Below are 25,876 nucleotides of genomic sequence, written 5' to 3'. Positions count from 1 at the left end.
AGATCTGTGGGTCTGTAACGAAAGACCCAGCGAGGGGAGTGCTCCTCACCCCACTCACATGGTTGCAAAACGCAACCAAAGCATGTTAAGGTGTTCATTCAGTCCCCAACTGGAAAGCAGACACCGCTCCCTATGGCCCTGGATATTTTAGTTCAGGTAATGAACGAAAAAAGGGGGCTCTTTAAAATGCCAAATCTAGACAAGATAGCAACTAGAAACCAGTGACAGAAATAAGCAGGCTGCAAGATCTGTGCTTCGTGGCCTGGGAATATCACCACGTCTCCCTGGTCTTAGCTGTTCACACCCACATGGGTCTTCTTCGTGGTATGATTTTCACAAAGGGAACAATGGTTTTTGGTAGAACGAATGGGTGGGTGGGGGGTGGGGTCACTCAGGCTGCTGCTGCTTACAGTTCTCTGTCCAGAAAGTCACAGCATGGATGAAGATGCCTGAGAACATAAGGCTATCAGTGCCATTAACTGTCTTTCTATGTATCTTTGGAAGATTCTTGCACATTCAGCAGAAGGCAGGGTCAGCAGCTTTCAAAAGATCTTTCTTTGTCCCTTCTTCCTGAACTGAGCAACCGTGCCCAACACATGGTCTAGAATATGAGCCTCAAACATGGATTATTAATATGTCCCAAACTGTTGCTGCAAAGGAGGGAGACGCTCACTTTAACTGAAGGCTAGCTCATTCTTACAATGTCACAATGCATTTCTGTATCACGAAGTAGTTTATAAAGCCAACTGGGGTCTTCAGGCATCTAAACCTACAGGTTTTCCAATATTTATTTTCTTAAAAGTAATCGTTTTCTTGAGGCTGGGGAAATGACTCAGCAGGCCCAAGCGGCTGCTGAGAAGCCTGAAGATCTGAGTCTGAGTCTTGGAACCCACGGAAGATGCTGGATGAGGTAGTGAGTGAACCGGCTGGAGGCTCCTGGCCTGGAGTGCACTGTAGCAGAGACGAGAGAAACTGCCTCAACAAGGAAGAAGTGAGAAACAAGAAAAGCTGTCCTCTGACTTCCACATGTGTACTGTGGCACACGCGCACACACACACACACACACACACACACACACACACACACCTTTAAAAATCAAAACAAAATAAATACAACAAAAACAATTATTTTCTTATGAAAATTCTACAGCAAAAATATACACAGTAATTACATATCTTAACAACTAAAAACTAATCAGGTATGTGAGCCTGCAGTTCCCAATGTGTCAGGTTCAGGGTGTGAATCTGTAGTTCCCAATGTGTTAGGTTCAGGGTGTGAGCCTGCAGTTCCCAATGTGGCAGGTTCAGGGTGTGAGCCTGTAGTTCCTAATGTGTCGGGTTCAGAGTGTGAATCTGTAGTTCCCAATGTGGCAGGTTCAGAGTGTGAATCTGTAGTTCCCAATGTGGCAGGTTCAGGGTGTAAATCTGTAGTTCCCAATGTGTCAGGTTCAGAGTGTGAGCCTATAGTTCCCAATGTGTCAGGTTCAGGGTGTGAGCCTGTAGTTCCCAATGTGTCGGGTTCAGAGTGTGAATCTGTAGTTCCCAATGTGTCAGGTTCAGGGTGTGAATCTGTAGTTCCCAATATGTCAGGTTCAGGGTATGAGACTGTAGTTCCCAATATTTTGGGTGGTTTAAGCAGAAGGATCACTTGAGCCTAAGAGTTCAAGATCAGAGCAGACAACAAGGCAGGATCTCATATCAGTCGGTCATCAATCAATCAATCAATCAGGACTATTGCATCCTCTTTAACTTGTCTGGGCCTTCCTATTCTGACCATTACTGGCACTGGTAAATCTGTGATGCCCTCTATTTTAAGCTTTCTCTGTAATTCCCTTTGGGATGTCTTTCTCACAAGTGCATCTTGGGACAGTCACTATTATTTCTGTGTCATAGATGTCACATAGAGATGACAACACTTTGCTTAGAAGGGTTATATTAGGTGACATTAGACCATGGCCTTTAAGTACACAGAATATAGGACTCCGCTATGGTCTCCACAAAAGACTTCACCGTTTATACTGATCCATCCACCTGGAACACTCTTCCCTTGATCATCTCTGATTCAAGACCCCCTATGTGGCTAATTCTTTGTCTCTGGATCTTGGCTTACACAGTAAGTACTTCTTCAGGGGTCAGCAGTAACTGACTTAACTATGTGTCCTCTTCCTACATGCTCCAACCCATATCGCAGCTACCTGCTTCTCTGGCTGTATCCCCAAGACATTTCATGAGTGTGAGCATCATGTCTGTGAACACGACATTCCCAGAAGTGCCAGTAAGCACATGCCAGAGCATGAGGGTACCCAAGGGCTGTTGTATAAAAACTGGTGTCTGAACTCAGCCTGATGGTGAATGAGGGATGGATTTTCACCACTGCAGCTGAGAGACAACAGAAGCAGTTTGGGGGTCAGCTGAGAATGAAGACAGAGGAATGGGCTGTCTTATCTTAAGAGCTCTGAGTGGAAGCAGAGAGGGGAGGGAGAGACAACCAGATCCAGAAAAGACAGATTCCACGTGGTCACCTAATGCGAGTCTAGCTAGGCCATATCCAGATTCATGACACTAGACATCCAGACACCAGGCCTGCAGCATGGAGACCAGGGGCCTGGGTAACTGCAGCAAGTACCCCATTCAGACCGAGTGACTTAGAAACCCACACAGCTCCTGGAGTACAGACTATGAGCTTTGAGACCAGGCCACTAACAGCAACATGCAACTACCAGCTGGCGAGGATCCAGTCTGGCTCACACACCCCTAGAACACTTACCAAACAACTGGGGCTGGCTGAGCGTGTTTGGCAAAGCATGGAACTGCAGTGCTGAGGAAGGAAGTCGGAGACACTGGGCACAGTGGACGGTAAATAAATGGAAATGTTCTGATTTGTTCTGGCAGCTGAATCGTGGGGAGGGACAGCCCCAGGACAGTATGTGACAGCATGGCAGGAATTAAGAGAGAGCGCTGCACTGGGGACTCGAGTGTCATAAAGATCCTCAATAGAGCTCTCGGAAACAGAGCTTAACTGGCCTGTAACAAGAAAGAAAACAGGTGTCTGTGAACACTGGGCACAGTTCTGTGACTCTGAACTACAGCATGTGAAATACATGGTCCTGGTATCACTTTCCCGTGTCACACAGGTGGACAGCTCTTACACTTAAACACTGATGGAAAAATAGAGTGCCATCCCTGTAAGGTCATTTCATGCAACATGACCATGGTGTGTTTACATTCGTGTGTCACAAGAGATCTTAGAAGACAGGCAGATCTCTGTGCCTTTTGGGGTGTGTGTGTGTGTGTGTGTGTGTGTGTGTGTGTGTGTGTGTGTGCCTGTGTATGTGTGTGTGTCTACCACTGTAACTAAACTGACCATCTGTCCTGGTTAGTTTTATGTTAACTTGACACAAGCTGGAGTCACTTGGGAAGAGAGATAATAAAGAAAATTCTTTCAAAAGACTGGTAAGTCCATAATGTATTTTCTTGATTGATGTGGGAGGGTCCAGGCCACTGTGGGCAGTACTGCCCCAGGGCTGGCAGTCCTGGGTTTGTGAAAAAAACAAGCTGAAAAGCCAATAAGCAGTGTCCTCTGCTTCAGTTCCTGTCTTCAGGTCCCTGCACTGGGCTCCTGTTTTGGCTTCACTGGACAATGAACTGTAGGCTGGAAGATGAAATAAACCCTTTCCTCCACAGGCTGATTTTAGGCATGGTGTCTTACCACAGCAATAGAAACCCTAACTCCATTCCTATAAGGCCAGGAAGAATGTGAGCAAAGCAAAGCAAAACAAACAAAACCAAACTACATTCAGCCCCAAAGGAAGGTTTGGCTTTCTTATGACTGAAGTAGGCTAGACCATCATAGTTATATTTTAGTTTTATGCAGTAGCTAGAAGACAAAGATTCTTAAAACACATAATGTTTTAAAGATAATCACTAGAGATGGAGAGATGGCTCAGTGGTTAATCCCACTCTTGTAGAAGACCTGAGTTGGGTTCTCAGCACGCTCACGACTCTAATGATATGGCGCTCTCGGAGGCCCTAGCTGGCGGGGCCAAGGTGTCCCTCGGTGATGGAAACATGCCATGCAGATGCAGTGGTGCACTGTGGTGTGTGGAAAGTCACTCATACCCCAGACACTGCATCCTCGTGGAGAGAGGATTTTATAATAGAGAGATAAAGAGAATAGTGGGGAAATAGAGAAAGGAGAGAAAGCGGAGGTGTGTGCACCTCATGGTGGGGGGGGAGGAAAAGGGGGAAGGGGAAGGGAGGGTCTTTTACGTAAAATGACATCAGGACACTGGGAGATCCCAAGGGCAGGTTCAGAATGCTAACAACGACCCCCTCTAAATACATATAAATTGGGGGGTTGGGGGTTGGGGATTTAGTTCAGTGGTAGAGCGCTTGCCTAGCAAGCATAAGGCCCTGGGTTCGATCCTCAGCTCCACCAAAAAAAAAAAAAAAAACCATATAAATTAAACAGTATTGAGTATGGTCTGCTATTTTTCAAATAGGTAGTGACTAAATTGAGGGTTCCTGACTCATTGACCTTCCAGATCTCTTCTGGTTTGCGTATCCCGTAAGTCCACAGTTCTAGTATAGCTGTGCCTTCCCCAGCGTGGTCTCTTTGGGTGATGGGATTCCACAACATACTCAAGCACAGAAAAGCCTGAACTTGCCATCATCAACACTGTTTTTACAGGCATTGTTTTTAGATAAACAGTATTGTATGCAAAGATATATCCTTAACAGGCATTGGGTTGAGCCTCACCTGTCTGACTTAGTCTGGATCACTTTAATCATCCCATGTTATACTGAGCCACAGGCACTTTGAATAGTTTAACTGTCTCTTGGGGTGACTTCTTTTTCCCCCTATTTTCCTCCCTTCTCCCCAGGTCAAGAGAAAGGACTAAAGAGACCACTGAAGTGATCTGTATTTCTTTCCTTGGCTTCAGGACCAAGGGGGACTGTGTTCTGTTTGGCCCCTTTTCTTACATCTTTAGACACAACCGTAGGAACATATTTGTCCCAGAGCTCCCCTGATCCCCTAAACATGCATGTGGTGCATCTGTCCTGCACTTAAACTCACTGGGTGGACCAGTTTGCTTCTGTGAGCCTGTCCTGCCATTGTGTTCCAAGATCCACACGAACAACTACTGCATCTCATCTATCCGTGTTTTCCCATCTCTGAGGCAGGGATGCCAAGTAGAGTACCAGAGCACAGGCTTGCAATTAGTGGGGAGAGTGATGGCCAAGGATATTCCCAGCACAGCGGGATGCTTTGACAACATAGTTCCTTAGAGGAAGCAATCAGAAGACTCATGAAAGACTGGAAGCTGAGGAGAGAGGCATCTCTGTCACTCAGACTAGATTCCACTTACTGTCTCCTCCATGGGAAGCAGCCTCCAAGAATACCAAAAGTCACACACTCACCCTCTTTGGCTTTGGCTCTGTTCCTTCCCATCCTTATTTCTGTAGCTATATGGGAATACCAAGGTTTGCACAGAAATGTAACAGAAACGCCTCTGGAAGGCAGGTTGCATGTGTCCAAATGGGTATCTGTATTCTATGTACTTCTTGACCACCACTGCTCTAGGCACTAAAAATACTGCAATGAATAAAACAGGAGGGAAAACCCTCTGCCTTTGTGGGGCTGGCATAGTAACAGGAGAAAACAGCCAACAAACAAAGCATAGGAGTAAAGGACATTAGCAGGTGAAGAGTACAAGAAGTCAAATCCAACAGAAAGTGGTTAAGGGTGTCCTGCAATGTGTGTAGCAGGCAGAAATGAGTAGCTTTAACTAGGTGCTTGAGGACTCAAGAGTAGGTGACCTTTAAACAAAGACTTGAAAGAAAGAAAGAAATTAACATTCTAAATGCTCAGGACAAAGCCAGCACTGAATTCATATGAACACAGTCAGTCCTCTATATCCTTGAGCTGGCATTTCAATCATGGATTGAAAATATTTTTTTAAAAAAAAATCAACAACAGCAAGTCTATAGAAAACATAGACAGACTTTGTTCTTTAAACAATACAATGTAACAACTATTTGTGTGAATTTACATTGTATCGGGTGTCATCCAACCCACAAAAGATTAAGCAGGAGAATGTGCCCAGGTTATATGCAAATGATATTCCATTTTATAGAAGGGATTTGAGACTCTGAAGATTTGGTGTCAGCTGGGGGGCCTTAGAACCAATGCTCTGTGGGTACCAAGAGAAAACTATGCTTCATTTTTAGATTTCATTTCTGTAAGAAATAAATTCATCAATATACTTATCATCTACTAGCAAGATACACTTTCTGGCAATTATGGTCAATTTTGAGGCAGTTTGTATGTGTGTGAGTGTTTGCATACATTTATGCATGTTTATCACACACACACAGTGCCTGCAGAGCCCAGAAAGGGCAGTGGGCCTCTTGTAATTGGAGGTACAGGCAGTTGTGAGCTGACTGACATGCGGGTGCTGGGAACTGAACTAAGGTGGGAGAACAGCCGGCGCTTCTGCCCCCCAGTCAACTCTTGTGGTTGAATCTGAAATGGCCCCCCAGTCTCATTTTGAAAATGTGTTCCTTGGCTGGTGGAACTGTTTTGTGGGGTTTGAAACCTTTAGAAGCTGTAATACAGGGCTGGAGAGATGGCTCAGAGGTTAAGAGCAGCCTGCTCTTCCAGAGGTCCTGAATTCAACTCCCAGCACCCACATGGTGGCTCTCAACCATCTGTAATTAGATCTGGTGCCCTCTTCTATGTACATGATAAATAAATAAATCTTTAAAAAAAAAAAAAAAAGAAGAAGAAGAACCCGGAATACAGCTTGTTGGAAGTGGAGAACTGTTGGAACTGCTCTGATTCCTGATCCCCAATTTGTGATGTCCTATCGTGTGAATGCTGCCCTGCCTGCCCTAGTTATCACGGATGGAATCCTCCAGAACTGGGAGTTCAACATTTCCTTCCTGGGGCTTGTTCTGTCAGGAATTCTCCCACAGTGACACAAAGGGAACGGAGCTCGATTTCAATACTTCAGGATGAAGTCAGGACTCACTCTGTGATAACTGAGCTCTTCCTGAGCACCCAGTTACAGCAGGAAATGAATGGGGACTCCGGGGGACCCAGGGGCTGCAGAGCCTCCCTTCGGGCTCATGTGCTCTGTGAGCTGTACAGGGGTAGGCATAGCTCACCTCTTACAGCTTCCTCCAAGGGCCCTTCCTCAGCAGGCCTGGAATACACAGTCAGGCACTGGTCAGCCAGGAGCTGGATCTCCCGCACCGATGAGTAAGCGCTTGTCAGCACACCACTGTCCCTGGAAGGACAAGAAGGATTCACTTTGTGCATCTCTCCAGGAAGACAATATGAACAGCGCTGAGTTCAAAGGCTTTTCTAAATTGTGTTCTTAAAAAAATGTATTTATAGGGCTGGAGAGATGGCTTGGAGGTTAAGAGCACTGGCTGCTCTTCCTGGGGGCCTGAGTTCACCTAGCAACCACATGGTGGCTCACAACCATCTACAATGAGATTTAGTGCCCTCTTCTGGCCTGCAGGTATATGTGCAGGCGCAACACTGCATACATAATAAATAAATAACTTAATTTGTTTTTATGTATGAGTGTTTTCCTGCACGTGTGTATGTGTACCACATAGATGCAGTCCCTGAAGAGATTAGAACAGGACGTCAGATCCTGTGAAACTGGAGTAACAGCTGATTGTGAGCCGCCATGTGACTGCTGGGAAATGAACCCAGGTCCTCTGCAAGAGCAGCCAGGGTTCTTAGCCACTGAACCATCTTACCAGCTCTTCAAAGGCTTTTCTATTAGTCAAGATCTGGAAAACCCTGACAGAGCCTCAGCTATAGATTATTTAAATAGAACAAAGAGGAACTCATGCCTTTTAATGATTCTTCAAAGGTCTTCTTTTGGTTTTTCTTTGCTTGCAGGGACTCCTAAGTTCGAGTAAGGAAGTCATCACTTGGCATGTCATATTTTGAATCAGAGAGCTTAAGGACTGCTTACTAACTGCTTTTAAATGCTCCACAGCCCTCAACCTCTGCCAGAGGATTCTAGAATCCACCCTGCCCCTGCTGGACAAGCAGTCTCAAAGCTCGATTTTAAAGTTCTCGGGAGTATGAAGGACCACAGCCGGGAATATTCTATGTGGTTTTTGTAGTAATGAAATGATTAGTAAGGGCAGTGGGAGACATTCATAGATCCTTAACCTGGGCTCTCACTGTGTATGCTTTCAGTTCCTGTCCATTCGTCCAGCACAAACAAGGAAGGAAGAAAACACAGACTAAGGATTCCCACAGTCCTGGCCGTACCTCTGTGATGTGGCTGCACGTGGAACGAACAGCTCAATGGGCACTTGTCTCTTCGAGAACCTTTTATTGCTCTGGAGGGATTCTGTAATCTAAACAAGGACACAGATGCATATAGAAAACCAGACTTACCAATGCATGCATTTGCAGTTACAAAAGAAAATCAAAAATCGGGGCATTGAAGCATTGCTGAGTAGGATGTTAGAAACTGAATACCTGGGCCATGATGGCTGGAGAGATATTCTCCCGGACATACTTCATATAATCAACGGTCGCTTCAATAACTGAAGCCACATCGCTCTTCCTCCCCTTGACGTATGGCAGGAGAGTACGCAGCTGCTCACAGCAAAACTTGATGCGCTCTCTGTTCCAACAAGTATAAGGAAATAAGAAGCATCAGTCTCACTTTCTTCTTTGTTCATAAGGTTAGACAACTCTTCTTCCTGGGTTTCTGTGAAAAACTTTCCCCATCTTCACCTGGCCCCGTTTCAGAGGAAGGCCATGCCCCCATAGGGCAGCAGCCCTCACAGCTCCTGAAAGCACAACCTCCAGGGTCCCCACTCACATGCTGCACAAGATGAACATCTGCCAAAGTACAGAGTCTGTGCCATGGCAGCCCCAGCTCCCTCGAGCAGCCCCCCGCTGTGGTGCCCTGAGTGCCCAGACAGTGTAAAGCACACCCCTCACAGCCCCTGAAGACCTGTAGAATCCTTGGGGGGAAAATCACATGCTATACAGACATCCTTCTTCAGTTCACACTAGAAGCCTAGCAGGCCAGGAAGAGTCGGGATCTGGGTTTGGACCCTAATAAGAGATCATTTGGTGTCTTGTGACATGTGAGTTTTACACGTACTGCGGCCTGAGCTGGGGGCAAACAAGAAGACAGCTTTCCTAAGCAGATGAACTAAAATGCAAAGGACACTGGCCAAGCTAGCATCCAAAGGGGAGGTGCACGAGGAAAAGAGATCTGATTGAATTAACCCAAGCCCTTGCCATTTCCCCCCAAGTACTAGTTTTATCCAGTTACGGCCTTGACAGGGGCAGAGCGACTAGCTGAAACCTTAGGCAAGTCCCTCAATTTCTCTTAATTTCAGAATAGAAGAAAAATTAAACTAAAACAAATCTTGCTTGACATATAAATAGTCAGGGGTTGAAAATTAGTTGGTAAGTGGTAATTTTTTTGCTTTTGTTTTTCGAGACAGGGTTTCTCTGTGTAGCTTCGGAACCTGTCCTGGAACTCACTCTGTAGCCCAGGCTGGCCTCAAATTCAGAGATCCGCCTGCCTCTGCCTTCTGAGTGCTGGGATTAAAGGCCTGCACCACCACCACATGGCGGTAAGTGGTATTTTTATAGGGCTTCAGGAGCTCTGGAGCTCAGTAGAGATGTCTCAGGAACTGCTTTGGTGGGGTGGGAAGGAGTCAATAACTGGACACTTATTATTGGGAGGCTCTCCCCAGAGAACTTTCACTCACAAAAGAACTGAAGATAAAACACAGCAAAGATTCCATGTGCAAAACAGCCTCTCGGGAAAATATGAAAAGTGGCCTAAACCTGTTAAGCGGAAGGACGCCTTAAGCAAATTTCCGTCTATTCTATCTTCAGAATTTCATCTGACGTTTGCAACGATGTTACAAATCTTACTGAGGAAAAGTAGAATTCAAGATGGGGGGGGGGGGGGATGTAATCCTAGCCATTAGATGAAGCAAGAATGAAATACAGAGGGCTGAAATCAAAGACACGAAGCCATCATGATCTACAGCAGACAGGACTGTGGACAGCAATTCCCCTCTTCTAGAGTTTTGCTAGACACATGTCACTTCCATTACGAACAATGCCATTACACCTTGTTCCACCATGTATTAAGAAAACATCTGAGCGCACAGGAAACAGAAGAATTATAGACGAGTATTTGTATTCCTGCCACCTAGAATTTTACTGTTCTCCAGCACACTGAGGTACTGGTGCCTACTCGGCCGTTTGGTCACTCTGGGGACCAAACAGCTGAAGGGTGACACATATTTAGTAGTCACATTGACCAGTTTCATCTAGACTTTTGGCAATGTTAAAGTTATGAGACTTGTGGACGTGATCCCTCTGTGTCAAGGAATAACCAGGAAATGTAATTAATATCACGAGTGTAATTAACATCTTGAATGTAATTCGTGCCACTGAATTGTGAACTTAAAAATGGTTACAATTGCCAATATTATGTTCATTTAAAAGAAATAAGGTGGAACGTAATCACCATACATTACATGTGTGTATGAAACTGAAGACAGAGATGCTCTAAAATACAAAGTGGTGATGGTGTCATGGGCCGATGAGGATGCTGGACTAAAGTCTATCAAATTGTGAAAACAGGCAAACTGTATACTATGTGAATTATTTGTCAATAAAGATTTTATAAAACGAAAAAAAATCAGGAAACAAAAGCCTGCTTCGACACTCACCTCCTCAGCTTCTCTTTGCTCGAGTGAAGAAAAGAAGTCTTTCTGTTTCTCTCGGGACCTGGCAGTGGGGCCTTTAATACAAGTTCTCTGTCATTTTTTAGCTGCCCAGAGCTAGAAGCAAGTGAAAATCATGCCACATATTAAAGAGGAAAATCATCACGGGCAATTGTCAACAATGAACGCCAACTCAGTAACCAGATGGAGACTAAGTCTCCTGCTTCATACAAACCAAGGAGGGAGGGATATGCATTAAATCTCTGTTCCTGACACATTCAGTGCGGAATCTTTTCTTTCAGATTTCAAAATATCATAAGTCCAATGGTCAAAATTCTAAAACACACTGATTAAGTATAACATATACTCAGGATTAAGACATTCTAATTTTATCGATTATGGCTATTCCAAATTACAAGCAGTCACCCACTAACAATGTTTTCTGTTTGTTTGTTTTTTAACTTCATGCTGTCATGAAAGCATTGCAACATCAGTCTATTTCTCACAACCTGCTATAAAGCAGACTGAGTTAGATGGCTCCCACCCAACTTCAGCCTAAAATTAAGTTTTCTGAGAATGTTACAGGGCAAGCTACGCCGTCAGCTTGGATGCAGTTTTTACTTACAATACTTTGTACTGGGTCTACAGTCCCTCTGTAAATCAAAGAACATGACTGTATCTACCCTTAAGACATTAAGGCACATGGGGCTAGTGATTAAGTGATTAAGAGCATTGGATGTTGTAGCAGAGGACACAGGCTCCATTTCCAGCACCCACGTGGTGGTTTAGAACCATCTGTAACTCCAGTTCCAAGGTATCTGATGCCCTCTTCTGGCCTCTGAGGGCACTACATGCCTGTGGTACAGACACACTGCAGCAAATACATACACATGAAATAAAAATTTCATTGCAGAGAAAAGAACAGAGCAACTTTACATGTCCTACTCCAGCTTTATCAGAAAAGTTAGTTTCTCTCCCTTTTAAATTTTCTCATTTAATGGCATTGTTCTGATTCTACTGTGTAGATTCTAGAAATTCATGGTTTTGCACTATGTTACTAATTTTTATTTTATGTGTATGATATGTGACACAAGCGTGCCTGGGGCCCACAGATGCCAGAGGAGGGAATAAGACCCCTGGAAATGAAGTCACAGACAGTTGTGAGCTTCCAGGTGGGTGCAGAGAACTGAAGCACTCCAGAGGAGTGGCCAATGCTCTCCGCAGCTGAGCCATCTCTATAGGCCCTTACACTGTTTTTAGAAATTGAAAAGTAACCCCACTTTGTGTGGGGGACAAGGAAGAGGGGAAATAGAGAGAGGGAGGGAGGGAGGGAGGGAGGGAGGGAGAGAGAGAGAGAGAGAGAGAGAGAGAGAGAGAGAGAGAATGCATGCACGTAGAGGCCAGAGATCAACTTGGTGCCTTTCCTCAGGCGCTGTTCACCACAGATTTTGAGACAGGGTCTCTCACTGTCCTGAAGCTCACCAGGCTAGCTGGCCAAGGTGCCTCCCATTTCCTCCTCCCCAGTGCTGGGATTCTAGGCACCCATGCCTCAAAGCTTGTATTTGAATTCTGGGTCTCAGGCTCAAGTCCCCATGCTTGCCAACAAGCACTTCATTGACTGAGTTATCTCCTTAGCCCTATAATTATATTTTCTTTATCCCAGAGGGTGAAACTTGCCTGGAAATTTTACTTTTATTGACAGTGGTTAAGATTATGATGGAGGATAAAGAAAAATTCAAAATTAGTAGACACTGAAAAATACTTTCATGTAGCATAGGCAAATCATGAAGCCTCACAACACCCTTCCCCACCTCATGCCCCAGTCAGGGGGTCACCTTTCTATAAAGCTCTTGGGGGCTCAGCCGCTACATAGGATTCACTAGCTGTTGTTATCCATACACCACTTCAGTGAGATCATCTTTGGTTTGCCACACTGAACTGGCTGCCAAGTCCCTTCCTTGTTCCCAATAGTAGATGGCTGCATTCTCTACACATTCCAGAAGTGCCTGACTTGGAATTTTCGTCATCATCAGCATCCATGGGCTACAGCGCTTATCCATCTGGGAAGCGCTAAGCTCTATTAAAAACCTCATTGGTATAAAAAGAGAGGGCAACATTCACACAAAGCCGTTTTTTACCAAACATGCAGAGCTTGGTAAACTAGGTGGAGTCTGGCAGGTAAGTAACACAGGAAGAGTCTGACCCCAAGTTCAGCTGCCTGTGGGGGTAGGTTGAATGCCAGATCTAACACCCAGAAGAGAGACAGGCAGACACGGAGGCAGCCCACCCAAACTCCCCCGTAAAAACACTGAGAGCTTCCTTCATAGGACATATAACAAACTCTCCTAATCACAGGCGTTCAATAGTTGAAGCGTTGAGTTTGTGAGTTCAAAACAGACAACAGGGAGAAAGTGCTGGAGACACAGACTAGGTAAGGCTGTGCTTGTCTGTTCAAATATCAGAGTTTCAAACTTGTGTTTGGGGGAAAGAGGAGTCTGCTGTTATTTTATTTGAATATCAATGTGCTTTCTTTTACTGAGTTGGATCCTCTTGTGAGGTGTTCCATGATCTCAACTCTAGAATCTGAAACAGAAGAACGCTTCCTGTCTTCCAGGGAAGAGCCCTTCACTCTCAGCACCAGGGCTAGTTAGTGTCCTATCATGAAGTTCTTTGCAATCTCTTTAAGGAAATGTACACACGGTGAACGTTTGTAATATGGAAAAGTTAGCGAAAAAATAAAATGAAGCTAACCGAAGAAACAGATCAGTAGAAAAGTGTTCCCCAAGTTCACTGCAGGAAGTCTGGAGGTGCAGTCTATGTTCTGGAAGCCTCTCAGCACTTTCCACATTTGCTGGAAGTTTGAGGTGTAGTCCAAATTCTGGAAGCCTCTCAGTGCCTTTCACATCTGTTGGAAGTTTGGAAAGTGGATCATTTTAATCCTAAAATCACTACCAATGATTTTTTTTTTTTTAACAGAGCAGGCTTTTTAAAACAGAAAGCAAATGATAGATTTCAGTCCAGGAAGCATGAAATCACTGATTAGAAAGTACCATGGAAAGGCTACAGACACAGCACCCCAGTATACCCTCTTTTCAGTTAGAACCTCTTCACTTAGTGACATACTTTATAAAGCACCTCCAACCAAGTTGACTTATCACCTTCCTATTTATAAGGAAATGTCAAGCAACTGCACTGTAAAGATATGGCCTCAAGGGAAAAAGAATCTGCAGCTGTCAGTCCTTGGAGCAATGATAAAACCACCAGAGAATGACTGTGGCCCATCAAAGGTGCCGGGCAGGTGATGAGCAGCTGCTGTTTGCACTGAGGACCAGGGCACAGATTGCAAAGGGACCATGACCACATGCTTAGTCAAACCCAGGAAGATCTCTGAAGCCAGAGGGGTTAGGGGTTGCGGGTGGGGAGGGGAGGCTAGGAGGGGATGGGATTGGGTGGGTGGGACTATAAACTCTTTACACTGACCACTGAAAACTAACACTATAAAGAGGCAGACATATTGACTCTAGAATGTGAACTTATATATAATAACCCTCAGTGTGTTTCAAAAAAATACTAACTTTAAGTTTCCAGCTGTACAGAGATATGACTGTGTGTGTGTATTTGCAGTATGTACAGTTGATAAACATACATTGCAAACACAGCACAATTAAGTTAGTGTATTCATCACCTTACATAATTATTTTCTTGTGCAGGTGTTGAAAACATTTAAAATGAATACTCTCAGCAAGTTTCAAGTACTCTACATCAAACCGTATCTTAGGTCTTCTGGGTTTACTCATATGATGTAGCAAAAACTCTCTACCCCTTGACCAATGCTCTCCATCTGATATCAACTTAATTCTGAACGATTTCTCAGCTAGTGTCCCAGCCTACAGCAAGCAAAAATAGTTATTGAACCACATTAATTCCAGGACTTGGAGGCTGTCTGCTGTCCTTTCAGGATGCTGTTTTAATTAGTGATCAAGTATGGCAATACACATGATACAATAGGTAAGGGGTTACAAAGGAGAGGTCTACCTGAGACATTGGCATTAATTCTTTGATCTAAAACTAAGCAAGGCAAACACTGACCCTGTATTCATTTCAAGAGGTAAACAAGTACACAAGTGTTTTGCAAAGGTGTGACTATGCAATTCCAGGTTAATGCTCCTGCTTTCTGAAAATCCCTGAAATGAAGTAAGCTAATTAATTATATTTTAATAACCAAACTATGACAGCACCCAGGTTACCAAATGAAAAGAAATATAGTAACAATCTTAAACAAAAACAAACAGAACCTTTCATCACACAGCTATCATGCAACTCATTTGAAATTTCTGAACATTTCAGCTTCTCTTGCAGATAAAGGAAAGTTTTTTTCTCTTTATTTACACTTATTTCCTGACTACAATTAAAAAATATACTCATAAAATACATGGCAAATTGTTAATCCACAAATGAAAAGCATAAGTGGGAAACCAATTTAAAGATGTGCAAACATTTTTATAGAATTTTAATAAGGATTTCTTAAACTTTTGCAAGTATATTTGTAACTCACCCATACCTGTAAAATATGTTTTCCAGTACTTTATCACTGTGCACATTTTGCCCAAGGTCAGTGGCTCAGGGAAAATAATATCCACTCCATAGTCTGAAATACAGCCTAAAGAAATCGTGTTAACACCAACCTTGTAATTCCTGTTTGAAAATGAAACACATGCTACAGCAGGAAGTCACATACATACCTTTAAATTTTTCAGGTTTTATAAAAACAAACAGCAATCGGGTGTTTTTCTTCTTGCCAGATCTGAGGGAAAAGTGTTACAATGAAACAATGAACCATTCAAAGAAAATTAGACTCAAAAGAGTTCCACTCACTAGAAGCTAAATTATAGATGCCTTTAACTTGGAGAATTTACAATGATGGGAAAGAATTTTAACTCAGCATCTCAAATCAGTGAGGGGTGACATGATGAACTGCTCTTTCTTAACTAAAGAAAATAAACTGAACCTTCTCTATATCTTCAAATGTCTTATTAGTTTAAAAACTTTTTTTAAAGGACATTTCAAGACCACTATTAGAATAAAATCAGGGCTGGAGAGATGGCTCAGTAATTAAGAATATTGACTGCTCTTCTAGAGGACCTGGGTTCAATTCCCAGCACCCACATGGCAGTTCACAAGCGTCTGTAATTCCAGTTCCAGGGCACCTGACACCCATGGCAAAACACTAATCAAAAATAAATAATTTTTTTTAAAAAAGAAGAAAATCACCAAATCCAGATTGGGGAAAGTTACATAAAACTAAAAAAAAATACATATGAGTATGTTTGAATAAAGATACATATATATAATTTATGACAAAAAAAAAACCCGAAGAATACAAGGAGGAGAAAATTGAAACTTGAATTTTTATCAACAGGTTTCTTTTTAGAATCATAAGCAGGAAACACTGAACACTGATTAGATATTTCAATATTAAAGAATTATTAATTTAGCAGGCGGTGATGGCACCTGCCTTTAATCCCAGCACTCAGGAGGCAAAGGCAGGCAGATCTCTGAGTTTGATGGCACCTGCCTTTAATCCCAGCACTCAGGAGGCAAAGGCAGGCAGATCTCTGAGTTTGAGGCCAGTCAGGTCTATAGAATGAGTTCCAGGACAGCCAAGACTACACAGAGAAACCCTGTCTTGAAAAACCAAAAAAAAAATTATTAATTTATAAATTTATAGATGTGTCATTGGTACTGTGGCTTTTATCGAGTCTAATCTTAGACGAGTATTTACTAAAATACCGGAAGGATGAACTAAACAATGTCAGGTTTGCTGTAAAGTCCCCTGCAGCAGAGCCTTCTGGAAGAGGAAAGGCATCACACTAACAACAACCAAAACCGCCCTGAGAACTTGGAAATTCACTGGTCTAGTCTTTCAGACTCATGTGTACAGTATGGCAGCTAAGCAAAAGCTGATTCTTCAGCTCACAAGCTTGGATTATCCAGGAAGCGGGAGCCTCAACTGAGAACATGCCTCCTGAGGGCAAGACTGTAGGGCATTTTCTTGATTAATGATGGACGTGGGGAGGGCCCAGCCCACTGTGGCTGACGCCACCCCTGGACAGGTGGTCCTGGATAGAATAAAAAAGCAGGCTGAACAAGCCATGGGGAGCAAGCCAGTAAGCAGCAGTCCTCCAAAGCTACTAGATCCCACCTTGAGTTCCTGCCTGGAATTCCCTGCACAATGGACCACCATCAGGAAGCTGAAATAAACCCTTTCCTCCCCAAGTTGCTTTGGCCATAGTATTTATCATAGCAATAGAAACCTAACTAAGAACCTCTGCATTATACTATTAGTTTATGTAAAAGTGAATGTATATTACTCTATATTCCATATTTATCATAGACTTATTCCTAAGCATCTCTAGTAGGCTGGCTCCAGAGTCTCCCAGGAATACCCAAATCAGTCTGTGTTCAAGCCCCTTGCAGAAAAATGCTTTTAGTGAAGGGGAGGGGGCAGAGGTCCAGGTGCTCCAGGTAGCCTGGTAGTGGCGGCATCCATCTCCTGTGTCCCACTAACAGGTAACTGAGTGGCTTAGTCTTCTTTCTGCCTCAGCCTGTCTAGTCCCCTAATGTAATTTGCATATTCCCACTCAGGCATCGCAAGGGAGTCCCCAAAAGTTCTCCACTAGCCTACAAGGGCCTGTCCTGATATCTTGATCCCACTTTCTCCATCACTCTTTCCACAGGAGAACTAAGCTGTTGAGGCCTAACCCTGTTTAAACACATTGTAAGTGGCTCAAGAGCCCGTGTGATCCCACAGGGAGAAAGGTAACTCTCGTTCTCTGAAAGCAGTTTGGGCTTGAAGAAGCTGAGCTTTTACAGAGATCTAAGATGCAATGGGGATGTCTGAGATGGTAGGATCTGTCAGATCCCAGGAGCCTCATCACACCCCAGAAATAGATTCAGGCCACTGCCAACTCTGCACAGAGCTCGGGGTGCTTGCTTTACTATCCACCATAACTCTTAATAAACTTGGAAAAGATGTGCCATTTTAAATGACAGTTATTTTTTAAAAAAAAAAGCATATCGATGGGACCAATATCAGCATTATAAACCAAATGCATTTACATGACCAATTAACCTCTCTGTTGTCACTCAGACCTATTCCTTCCCAGGTTGAAACTTGAGTTCTTACAATAGCATGTCAAACTGGCCACGAAACCAGCTTCTCCCCGTGAAGACGTGCTCCATTTTAAAACTTAAAGTGGACAAAATTTATGTCCATTATATCAATATATTATATATGACAGATTTAAGAAATTAGTTTTAATGGCGATTTTAAATACACAGAGTCAAGACTTGAAAAGTTTTACCTTATGGACTTGACGGCCTCCAGCTCCTCCGAGGTTAAGGTGGAAGTCACCTTCAAGAAGATGATGTCGAATGAGTTTGCAGCCAAAAGCGCAGCTACCTTCTTCACATCACTAACGGTCAGGGTGAAGTGTGCCGTGCTGGAAAAGAATTTCTGTATGGAGCCAGTCAGGAAGTATCTTGTGGCATCTCCAACCAGCAGAAGGTCTACTTTTCCCTGAAAGAGAAGGAAGGAAGCAGAGGTCACATGTAATTACTACCAAACAAACACCAGTGAGAAATAACTCAAGGAGCTGGCAGCTGCCCTAAACACTGGAGGTCAGGAAGTTCTTCATTGCCCCTATGCCCAGGGCTGTGCTTGGGCTCAGCATCTTGCTACTTTGGTAAGATCCTGCCCACTGAGGCCTGGAGAGTGTGTTTTCCCTGTAAACCTCTCTTGTTCCTCTCTAACAGGTAAGGTTATGATCCAGTTTCTTAATTGGACTTATCTGCTGGAAAATGTATTTTGTGAGAAAGCCAAACTGGTGAGTCCCACATTATTTATTTTGTTAAAAATACATTCCGGAGAACAAATAAAAAATCTAAATTTGGTGCTAGAGTGATGGCCCAGTAGTTTTAAGAACCCTGGCTACTCTTGCAGAGGACCCAGATTCGTTCCCTGTACCCTTGTGGTGGCTTACAGCTGTTGCTAATGTCTGGTGCCCTTTTCTAGCCATCACAGGTACCAGGTACATGACATACATACATACATACAGGCAAAACATTTATACAAAAACATCTCATAATGTTTTAAGTGAGTTTATGATTGTGTGTTGGGCCTCATTCATAGCCATCCTTGGCCACATTGCAAACCATGGGTTGACATTTGGACCCTTGCCTCTCTGCACACAAGGCAGCATCCTTCACATGACTATTGCCCTCTTCCCCATCTGCCATGCATTTCTGCTGGGAATGCCTGGAATTTAAGTCTGTGTTCTACCCTTTCTATTTATAATTAATATTTACATGCAATGGTTATTTTTTGTTCATTTCTTTGATCCATACTGTTCCTTGTAGCTCATATTTGCTTCTTCCTGGAGTCCACTTTATTGAATTTCAGTACAGGCACAGGAGATTCTTCTAGCCTGAAAACACTGTCACTGTGTTCTCACAAGTCGGCGCCAGCTGGTCTAGGTAAAAACCACCGTGTCTCTGAATTTTGAAGATGATGGTCCATCACCCTGTGATATTCAGAGTGGCTGTCGAAAATACCAAGCAACTGCTTTCTTTGGGTGACTTTATGTTATTTTTTAATATTCTGTGTCCCGATAGCATCTCAGTAGAAGCATTTATTATTAGCTCTAAAAATGGACGGTATTTCTTCAATCAGGGATCACGTTTTCTCTGTTTTCTTTCTCTCCCTAGGAATCTTCTGTGACATGTTAGAAACTCCAGGATGATTCTTTTTCTCCATTTCTCTGTGATAGATTAGATTGCTTTCTCAGCCTATAGTCCTTTAGAAAGTACTGAATGTAATGTGATTGTGACTTTTTAAGGTTTTATATTTTTGGTGTTTTCATACCCTGTTATTTTTGGTAAGTGATAGCTTCTCTGAAGATACAAATTAGAATTTGACTTGTGTCTGTGTGGGTGCATGTGTGTGTATGTGTGTGTATGTGTGTGTGTGTGTGTCTGTGTGGGTGCATGTGTGTATGTGTGTGTGTGTGTGTCTGTATGTGTGTGTGTGTATGTGTGTGTGTATGTGTCTGTGTGTGTCTGTGTGGGTGCATGTGTGTATGTGTGTGTGTGTGTGTCTGTGTGTGTATGTGTGTACAGGTCACAGAACAACCTTGAGCGTCACTTTCCAGCAGTGCCTACCTTGTTTGTCAGTACCGGGTCTCTTGCTGGGCTTGGAGTTTTCTCAGTATGACAGGCTGCTGGCCAGGAACCCCATATCTCCACCTCCCCAGAGCTAGAATTCCATGACCATGCATCCATGCCTGCTACGTGTTCATGTGTGATTGCACATGTGTATTCATGCAGGTAGTGGGCAGAAGTCTGCATGGGATTTCTTTCTCTGTTTCTCGCCATCTTATTTTTTGAGTCAGAGTCTCTAATATTTGCCGGAAGTGGCTGACCAATGAGTTCCAGGGGCTCCCCAAAACAAGGGCGTGGGCAGGAGCAGACATGAGTCACTGTGCCTGGTCTTCACACAGAGGCTAGGGTCCTGATGCTTGCACATTTGCACTTTACCAACCATGGCATCTCCCCAGCTTTGCCAATTAGAATTCAGACATGCTTCTGTTCTCTTCTGTCCTAGCACCCTCAGCTCGTTCTTTTATGAGTCCCAAACAAGGCAGAGTATGAACGAACTAATTTCTTCCTTGTCACTCCGGAGAAGTCCAAGATTAAGGTATTGGCAGATCCAGCGTCAAGTGAAGGCATCATTCCTGGTTCAGAGAAGGCAATATCTCAGAGTGCTTTCACGTGGTGCCAGGGCTGATGGGTCCATGCTGGACCTCTTTTACAGGAACTAATCTTATTCTTGATGGCAGAAGTACCCTAGTGACCTCGCCACCTCAGAACAGCTCCATCTCCTAATGTCAACACCTTGTGGCAGGATGGCAGGATGTGAATTTGGAGAGGAGGCCAACACTCAGAATAAAGCAGGCACAATAAAGTGTGCCTGGTATAACTGCCCACCTGTGCCACTGCACCTACCTACATCTGGGAAGCTTTCCTTAGAGAAACTTACGGATCAAGGACTGAGTGGTGGTAAATGTCCCCAATGGTGGCTTCCTTTAATGGAAATTGATTTGGGTCCAGTGTTAGGGAGCAGGAAAATGGAAAACAGACTGAAGAGCAGAGAGGGTGGTGGTGTGCCCATTCCCAGCCACATAGAGGACTGGAAATTACCTACACTGGGAGCCTCAGTCCCACATGTAGCTCATTTTCTGTAAGAGCAGTTCACAGGCCTATCCTAGAGTTAAAAGCATCCTTACTCCTCTGGTCAGATGAAGAAGCTAAGTGCAGGGGTTCCGCAGGCAGCTGTTTCCACACCAGGTGATCACCCTCTGCTCAGGTGTGGACCTTTGTTCCTGTCCATCACTAATCTGTTTCATCTAAGCGTCTCTTCTCTCCCTGTCTGCAAAGCTGTCGCTTTCCTCTGTAGTGGACATTTGAACCTGTCACTCTCTAGATGTCTGACTGTGGATTTCAGGTTCTGAGAGAGGCTACTGTGTCGGAACCACGCACAGCATTGGGGGGCGGAGGGTGGGTTGTGTCTTCTTAGGTTTTAATGTACACTTGCCTCTCCCCTTTCTTCGCCAGTGCTATTCACTTGCTAGAGGCTTCATTATTTCCAAAGTGCCTCCCGCTGTGGAGTTCAGAACAGAGGAGGTGGAGGAAGCCTTTATGTTCAATCCACCAGCAGGGTCTGGTCTCACTCCCTGCTCCACCAACCTCAGAGAGGGTAAAAGTGTCCACTCCTTAATGTGTTGTTGTTTTTTGAAAACTGACATCAGCCTACTTCACCAAACATATTTCTGTTTTCCTTGAACCCTTACAAAGCATAACCTTTTCCTTTCAAAATAACTATTTCAGCTGAGCTGTGGTGGCGCACGCCTTTAATCTCAGCACTCGGGAGGCAGAGGCAAGGCGGATCTTTGTGAGTTCAAGGCCAGCTTGATCTACAAAGTGAGATCCAGAAAAGGCATAAAGCTACACAGAGAAACCCTGTCTCGAAAAACAAAAACTAAATAAATAAATAAAATTATTATTTCGTAAATTATTTGAGACACAGCCTTGGTATGTTCCCTAGTTGGTTTCAAACACTCAATCCTCCTGTCTCAGCTCCTGGAAACTATAGAGACCTGGGGAGAATCTGGAGGCCCTTGTGATCTGTTTCACTTCATTTGAAAACCACACCATAGGTCAGTAGTAGTTCAGACACAATATATTAGTGTTTATTGTCCAACTATACTGTATCACATGATTAATTCTATTCCAGCACCTTCCTGAGACCCCCAGCCCAAAGATGAAAGCTGCTTTAACAGTGATAGTGGTTATGAGAATTGATTCCAAGAGGGTTATAGTTTTTTTTTTTTAATAATGTGTTTAGTTGAAGCCAATATGCTAATATAATCCGCTACAAATAGGGTAACCATAAAATGATTATATAAATGTTTCTGTGGAGTGTATGTGTGATGTGGTATGTTTGTGGTGTGTTGTGTGGAATCTGTTTATGTGGTACGTATGTAGAGTATGTATGTGATGTATATACGTGGTATGTACTTAACGTGGTGTGTATGTGGTGTGGTGTGTGAAGGTATAGTGTTGGATGTGTGTGGTATGTGTCTCTGGAATGTGTGTGTATGAGGTGTATGTGTATGTGGTTATCTACCTGTACATGTGGTGGGTGGGTGGGTGGGTGTCAAGTGTCTTCCTCAGCCACTCTCTATCTTATGTTTTGTGGCCAAGTCTCTCACTGAACTTGGGTTCAGCCACTGGACTAGACTGGCTGGTCAACAAGCTCCAAGGATCTCCCTGTCTCAACCCCCTCTCGCTAAGCAGATGGATGCTGCTGCTGTATCTGGCTTTTATGTGCGTACTGGGTGCCAAACCTGAGTTCTCCTGTTTGAGCTGTAAGCACTTTACCAACCAAGCTGCCTACCTCTCCAGCCCCCTAATTTTTCTTTACCTTAATATAGTAATTTTTCTTTCACTGAGCCAGTTGAGAATAAAACAATGTGGTACGAATAATGGCACTGAAAATAGGTATAAGCTGGGAGCCAGGGCCGGGGATAATTTGTAAAATTTTCTATTAGGAAGTTTGTTCCTCTTAGGCTTCTCAAACATCTCACCACTTTGTGCTCCTGCCTAATTGGGCTTGATAATTACTGTCCCCACAGGTACTACTGAGCCCTCCTACTGGGCAGAGGCAGTGCTGGGCAGCCAAGCGCCCCCCTGCACACGCCTTTCCATGCCTTCTCTGTGGTGCAGACAGCAGGGCTCACAATCCTTGGAATACAGAAGAGTGCGGGAGCCTTGGTTACCAGCCCACTCCCAACATGTGATGTGGGGCCAAGAGAGCAAAGGCTTCAGGGCAAGAGCCAGAATCTGCCTCTTGGTTCCAGGCACCATCACTGGCTCTAAGGACCTGTACCTGAAGGGCAAGCTCACAGTGCAAGGGCCCTCGTGCACGGTAGACACCTCTATTATTTTCTTAAGCACAAAACACACACACACACACACACACACACACACACACACACACACACTGTCATTTCAAGCTGAGAGGCTGGGAAAGAATGACAGGGATGTGCGTGCAGGGTAGGCAGTTCCCACTGCATGAGTCACAGGCTCTGAGAACAAAAGCACCTGCCTATTTGTACCTTGTCCTTGGTGCCACCCAATGCTCTAACCGGCATGAATTTCCTCCCAGGCTCCCCTCCCAGAATCCCCAGAATCTATCAGTCGTGTGGAGCAAAGTCAAGAGCTGTAAGGGACAAAGACATGGGGAGGAGCCTGGGGGTGTGAGGGAAGGAGCAGCATGGGAAGCCACCCTCTGTGGAGGAGCCTAAGGTTTGCAAATGCTACCTGCTGAGTGAGGCCCACAGAACAAAACAAAGCAGTTCTAGAAAGATGTGGTGGGCCGGTCTTGCCAAAGGCTTCTTTCCCTGACCTACAAAACCAGAGCCACAACATACTCAGGGTGTCAGCCAGTGTCACACAGATTAGAACACTTAACATGCCACTCAAGTCCGCTCTCCAGTAATGTAAATTTAGCAAATAACGTACAATTAGCATACATCTGAATGCTGACTCAGTATCGTGTTGATGGTGTAACATCTGAACACAGGCAACAGGAAGGTTTGCCAACAATGAAAGGAAAAGAATGGAAAGTTCTAGCATGGTCTCCTTGACAAAACTGCCATTTAAAACACGTCTAGGATTTCCACCTAAGAACACGATTGGCTAGATTTCATTTGACAGCCTTTTTTTTTCTGTATGAATTATTTAGTGTATTTTTTAACTAATACATATTCATTGGGAAATTAAAAAAAAAAAAAGCGAAAATGAGATCCCACGCTCTGCCACTCGCCCTTTAATTATGGGCAGTTTTATAACTCGAATCATCACCAATGTCCTTATCTCCTCCGTCTCATTTCTGGCTGCAGCATTATTCAGGGCACTGACTGCAGTCTCTAAAATTTTAAAGCGCTGGATTTCCATCTGCAGTCGGTGGCTGGCGGTCTAAACCCTTAATTAGTAACAGCAGGTGCTGAAGTGCTTAGAGCGAACCACTCCTACATTTTAGTGAGTTGATATTTATGTCGCTCTTATCGCGGGGAGCAGCGCTGGCAATCCGCAGCGGCTGCCTGGGCCTGAACTCTCAGAGGGCAATCACCGGCCTCCGGTTTCCCGGGGACCGAGGGATTTAGCTCTAGCTGGAGACTAAACAAGCCTTGGTGCTCGTGGAGGATCACAAGTCTCAGAGCGGGCTCCACGTTCTCCTGGGCCAGAATACAAAATTATTTGTGTTCTAGATAATCAGGCATGTTATTCAGAATTCCATTTTGCGGCCGCTTAGCTTAACCCTGCGCCATCCAAGTACTTTTCCTTAGAGCGTGCGCACAAACACCTTGCCCAGAATTACCAAAAGCCGCTAAACAACCTACCGAAATAATTCCGTTTCCAGAAGCTTGTTCCTAAGGGGTCAGAAGATTACATAGTCAGACTTCTAAGGGTTTCAACAAAACTCATCTACGTATAAGTGACCCCTCCTCTTTGTCCAGAAAGATCTGTGGACAACAGAAAACACTGGCTTCCCTTTCTGGGGTGAGTCATGTTCCTCTCTGCTCCTCTAACCAGGCCATCAGCGTTCCTGCTGTTTTGTTTTGTTTTGTCTTGTGGACAGGGTCTCACACTATCACCCAGAGCAGGCCTAGAATTCACAGTAATCCCCCCTGCCTCGGCTTGCCAGTGTACACATCATGGGCATAAGTCACCAGGCCCGGGTTTCGCTTTCTTTTTCTTTCTTTCTTTTTGGAAATCTAGACCAGTAATTCTGTGGGTTACCAAGGGTCTGGTCAAGGTGCATTTCTGGGGCGTCTATCTGCGGAGTACGGATGCTGCGTACACCGGCAAGCAGGCTTTGTTTGAGCAGGGCCACCTTGGGTCGCCATCTTCGAAAGGCGAACGGTGCCAGAGGGGAAAGGGGCTCCGGAAATACATGCAGATAAATGCGCGCCCCTAGAGCCCAAACCTTTCCTACAGCTCAAACCGGGTCTCCCAATTCCAAGACTGGCCCAAGGTTCTGCTCCGGGCTCCAGGGTCAGGGTTCGAAGTCTGGCCTGGTGGCTTGCTTGCCTTAAGTAACAGCCCTACACCGGAGCGCAGCTCCAGGCCCTAGATGGAGCCTCCTGGGTGCACTCTTGTCGGGCTGGGCCCTCACAGCCACCTCCCGACAGCTCCTACCTGCCCTGGCCTCCGGCCTAGCTTCCCACTGCTCATCAGGTCGGCCATGGCGCCTAGTGCTCAGCTTCTTGGCGGGCTCGCGCTGCGGGGGGCGGAGCAAGGCGCAGGGAGCGCCCGCCCGGGGCTGTGGGAGCGCTGGGCAGAGTGACGTGGACACCCCAGGCCTGCCACTCACGCCTCAGGCTGCCTTGCAAGGCTCCACTACGCATGGGCAGAGGGTGTGCTGTGACGCCTAGGGTGGGCCAGCAGCTTTGCCTCCTACAGATGCGTGCACTTGTCCCGTAAAATATATTTGCCGGATGCCTGTGCTTATG

At 44.7% G+C, this 25,876-nt stretch overlaps 1 protein-coding gene across 1 annotated transcript; it reads right to left on the bottom strand.

Annotated features, from left to right (window-relative positions):
• Positions 1 to 795: 795 nt before the first annotated feature.
• Sohlh2 (spermatogenesis and oogenesis specific basic helix-loop-helix 2) lies at positions 796 to 25,610 on the bottom strand. Its single transcript, XM_036191316.1, has 11 exons — positions 25,563 to 25,610; positions 18,107 to 18,321; positions 15,485 to 15,546; positions 15,304 to 15,402; positions 13,494 to 13,647; positions 10,749 to 10,859; positions 8,515 to 8,662; positions 8,302 to 8,390; positions 7,170 to 7,291; positions 2,767 to 3,023; positions 796 to 951 (listed from the first exon to the last, which is right to left on the bottom strand). Exons 1-11 carry the CDS (start codon positions 25,608 to 25,610, stop codon positions 796 to 798), a joined length of 1,461 nt encoding a protein of 486 aa, XP_036047209.1.
• Between the last annotated feature and the right edge of the window lie 266 nt (positions 25,611 to 25,876).

This window comes from Onychomys torridus, chromosome 6 (genome assembly GCF_903995425.1).
Source record: "Onychomys torridus chromosome 6, mOncTor1.1, whole genome shotgun sequence".
Lineage (NCBI taxonomy): Eukaryota > Metazoa > Chordata > Mammalia > Rodentia > Cricetidae > Onychomys > Onychomys torridus.
This window is presented reverse-complemented; position numbering and strand designations above follow the sequence as displayed.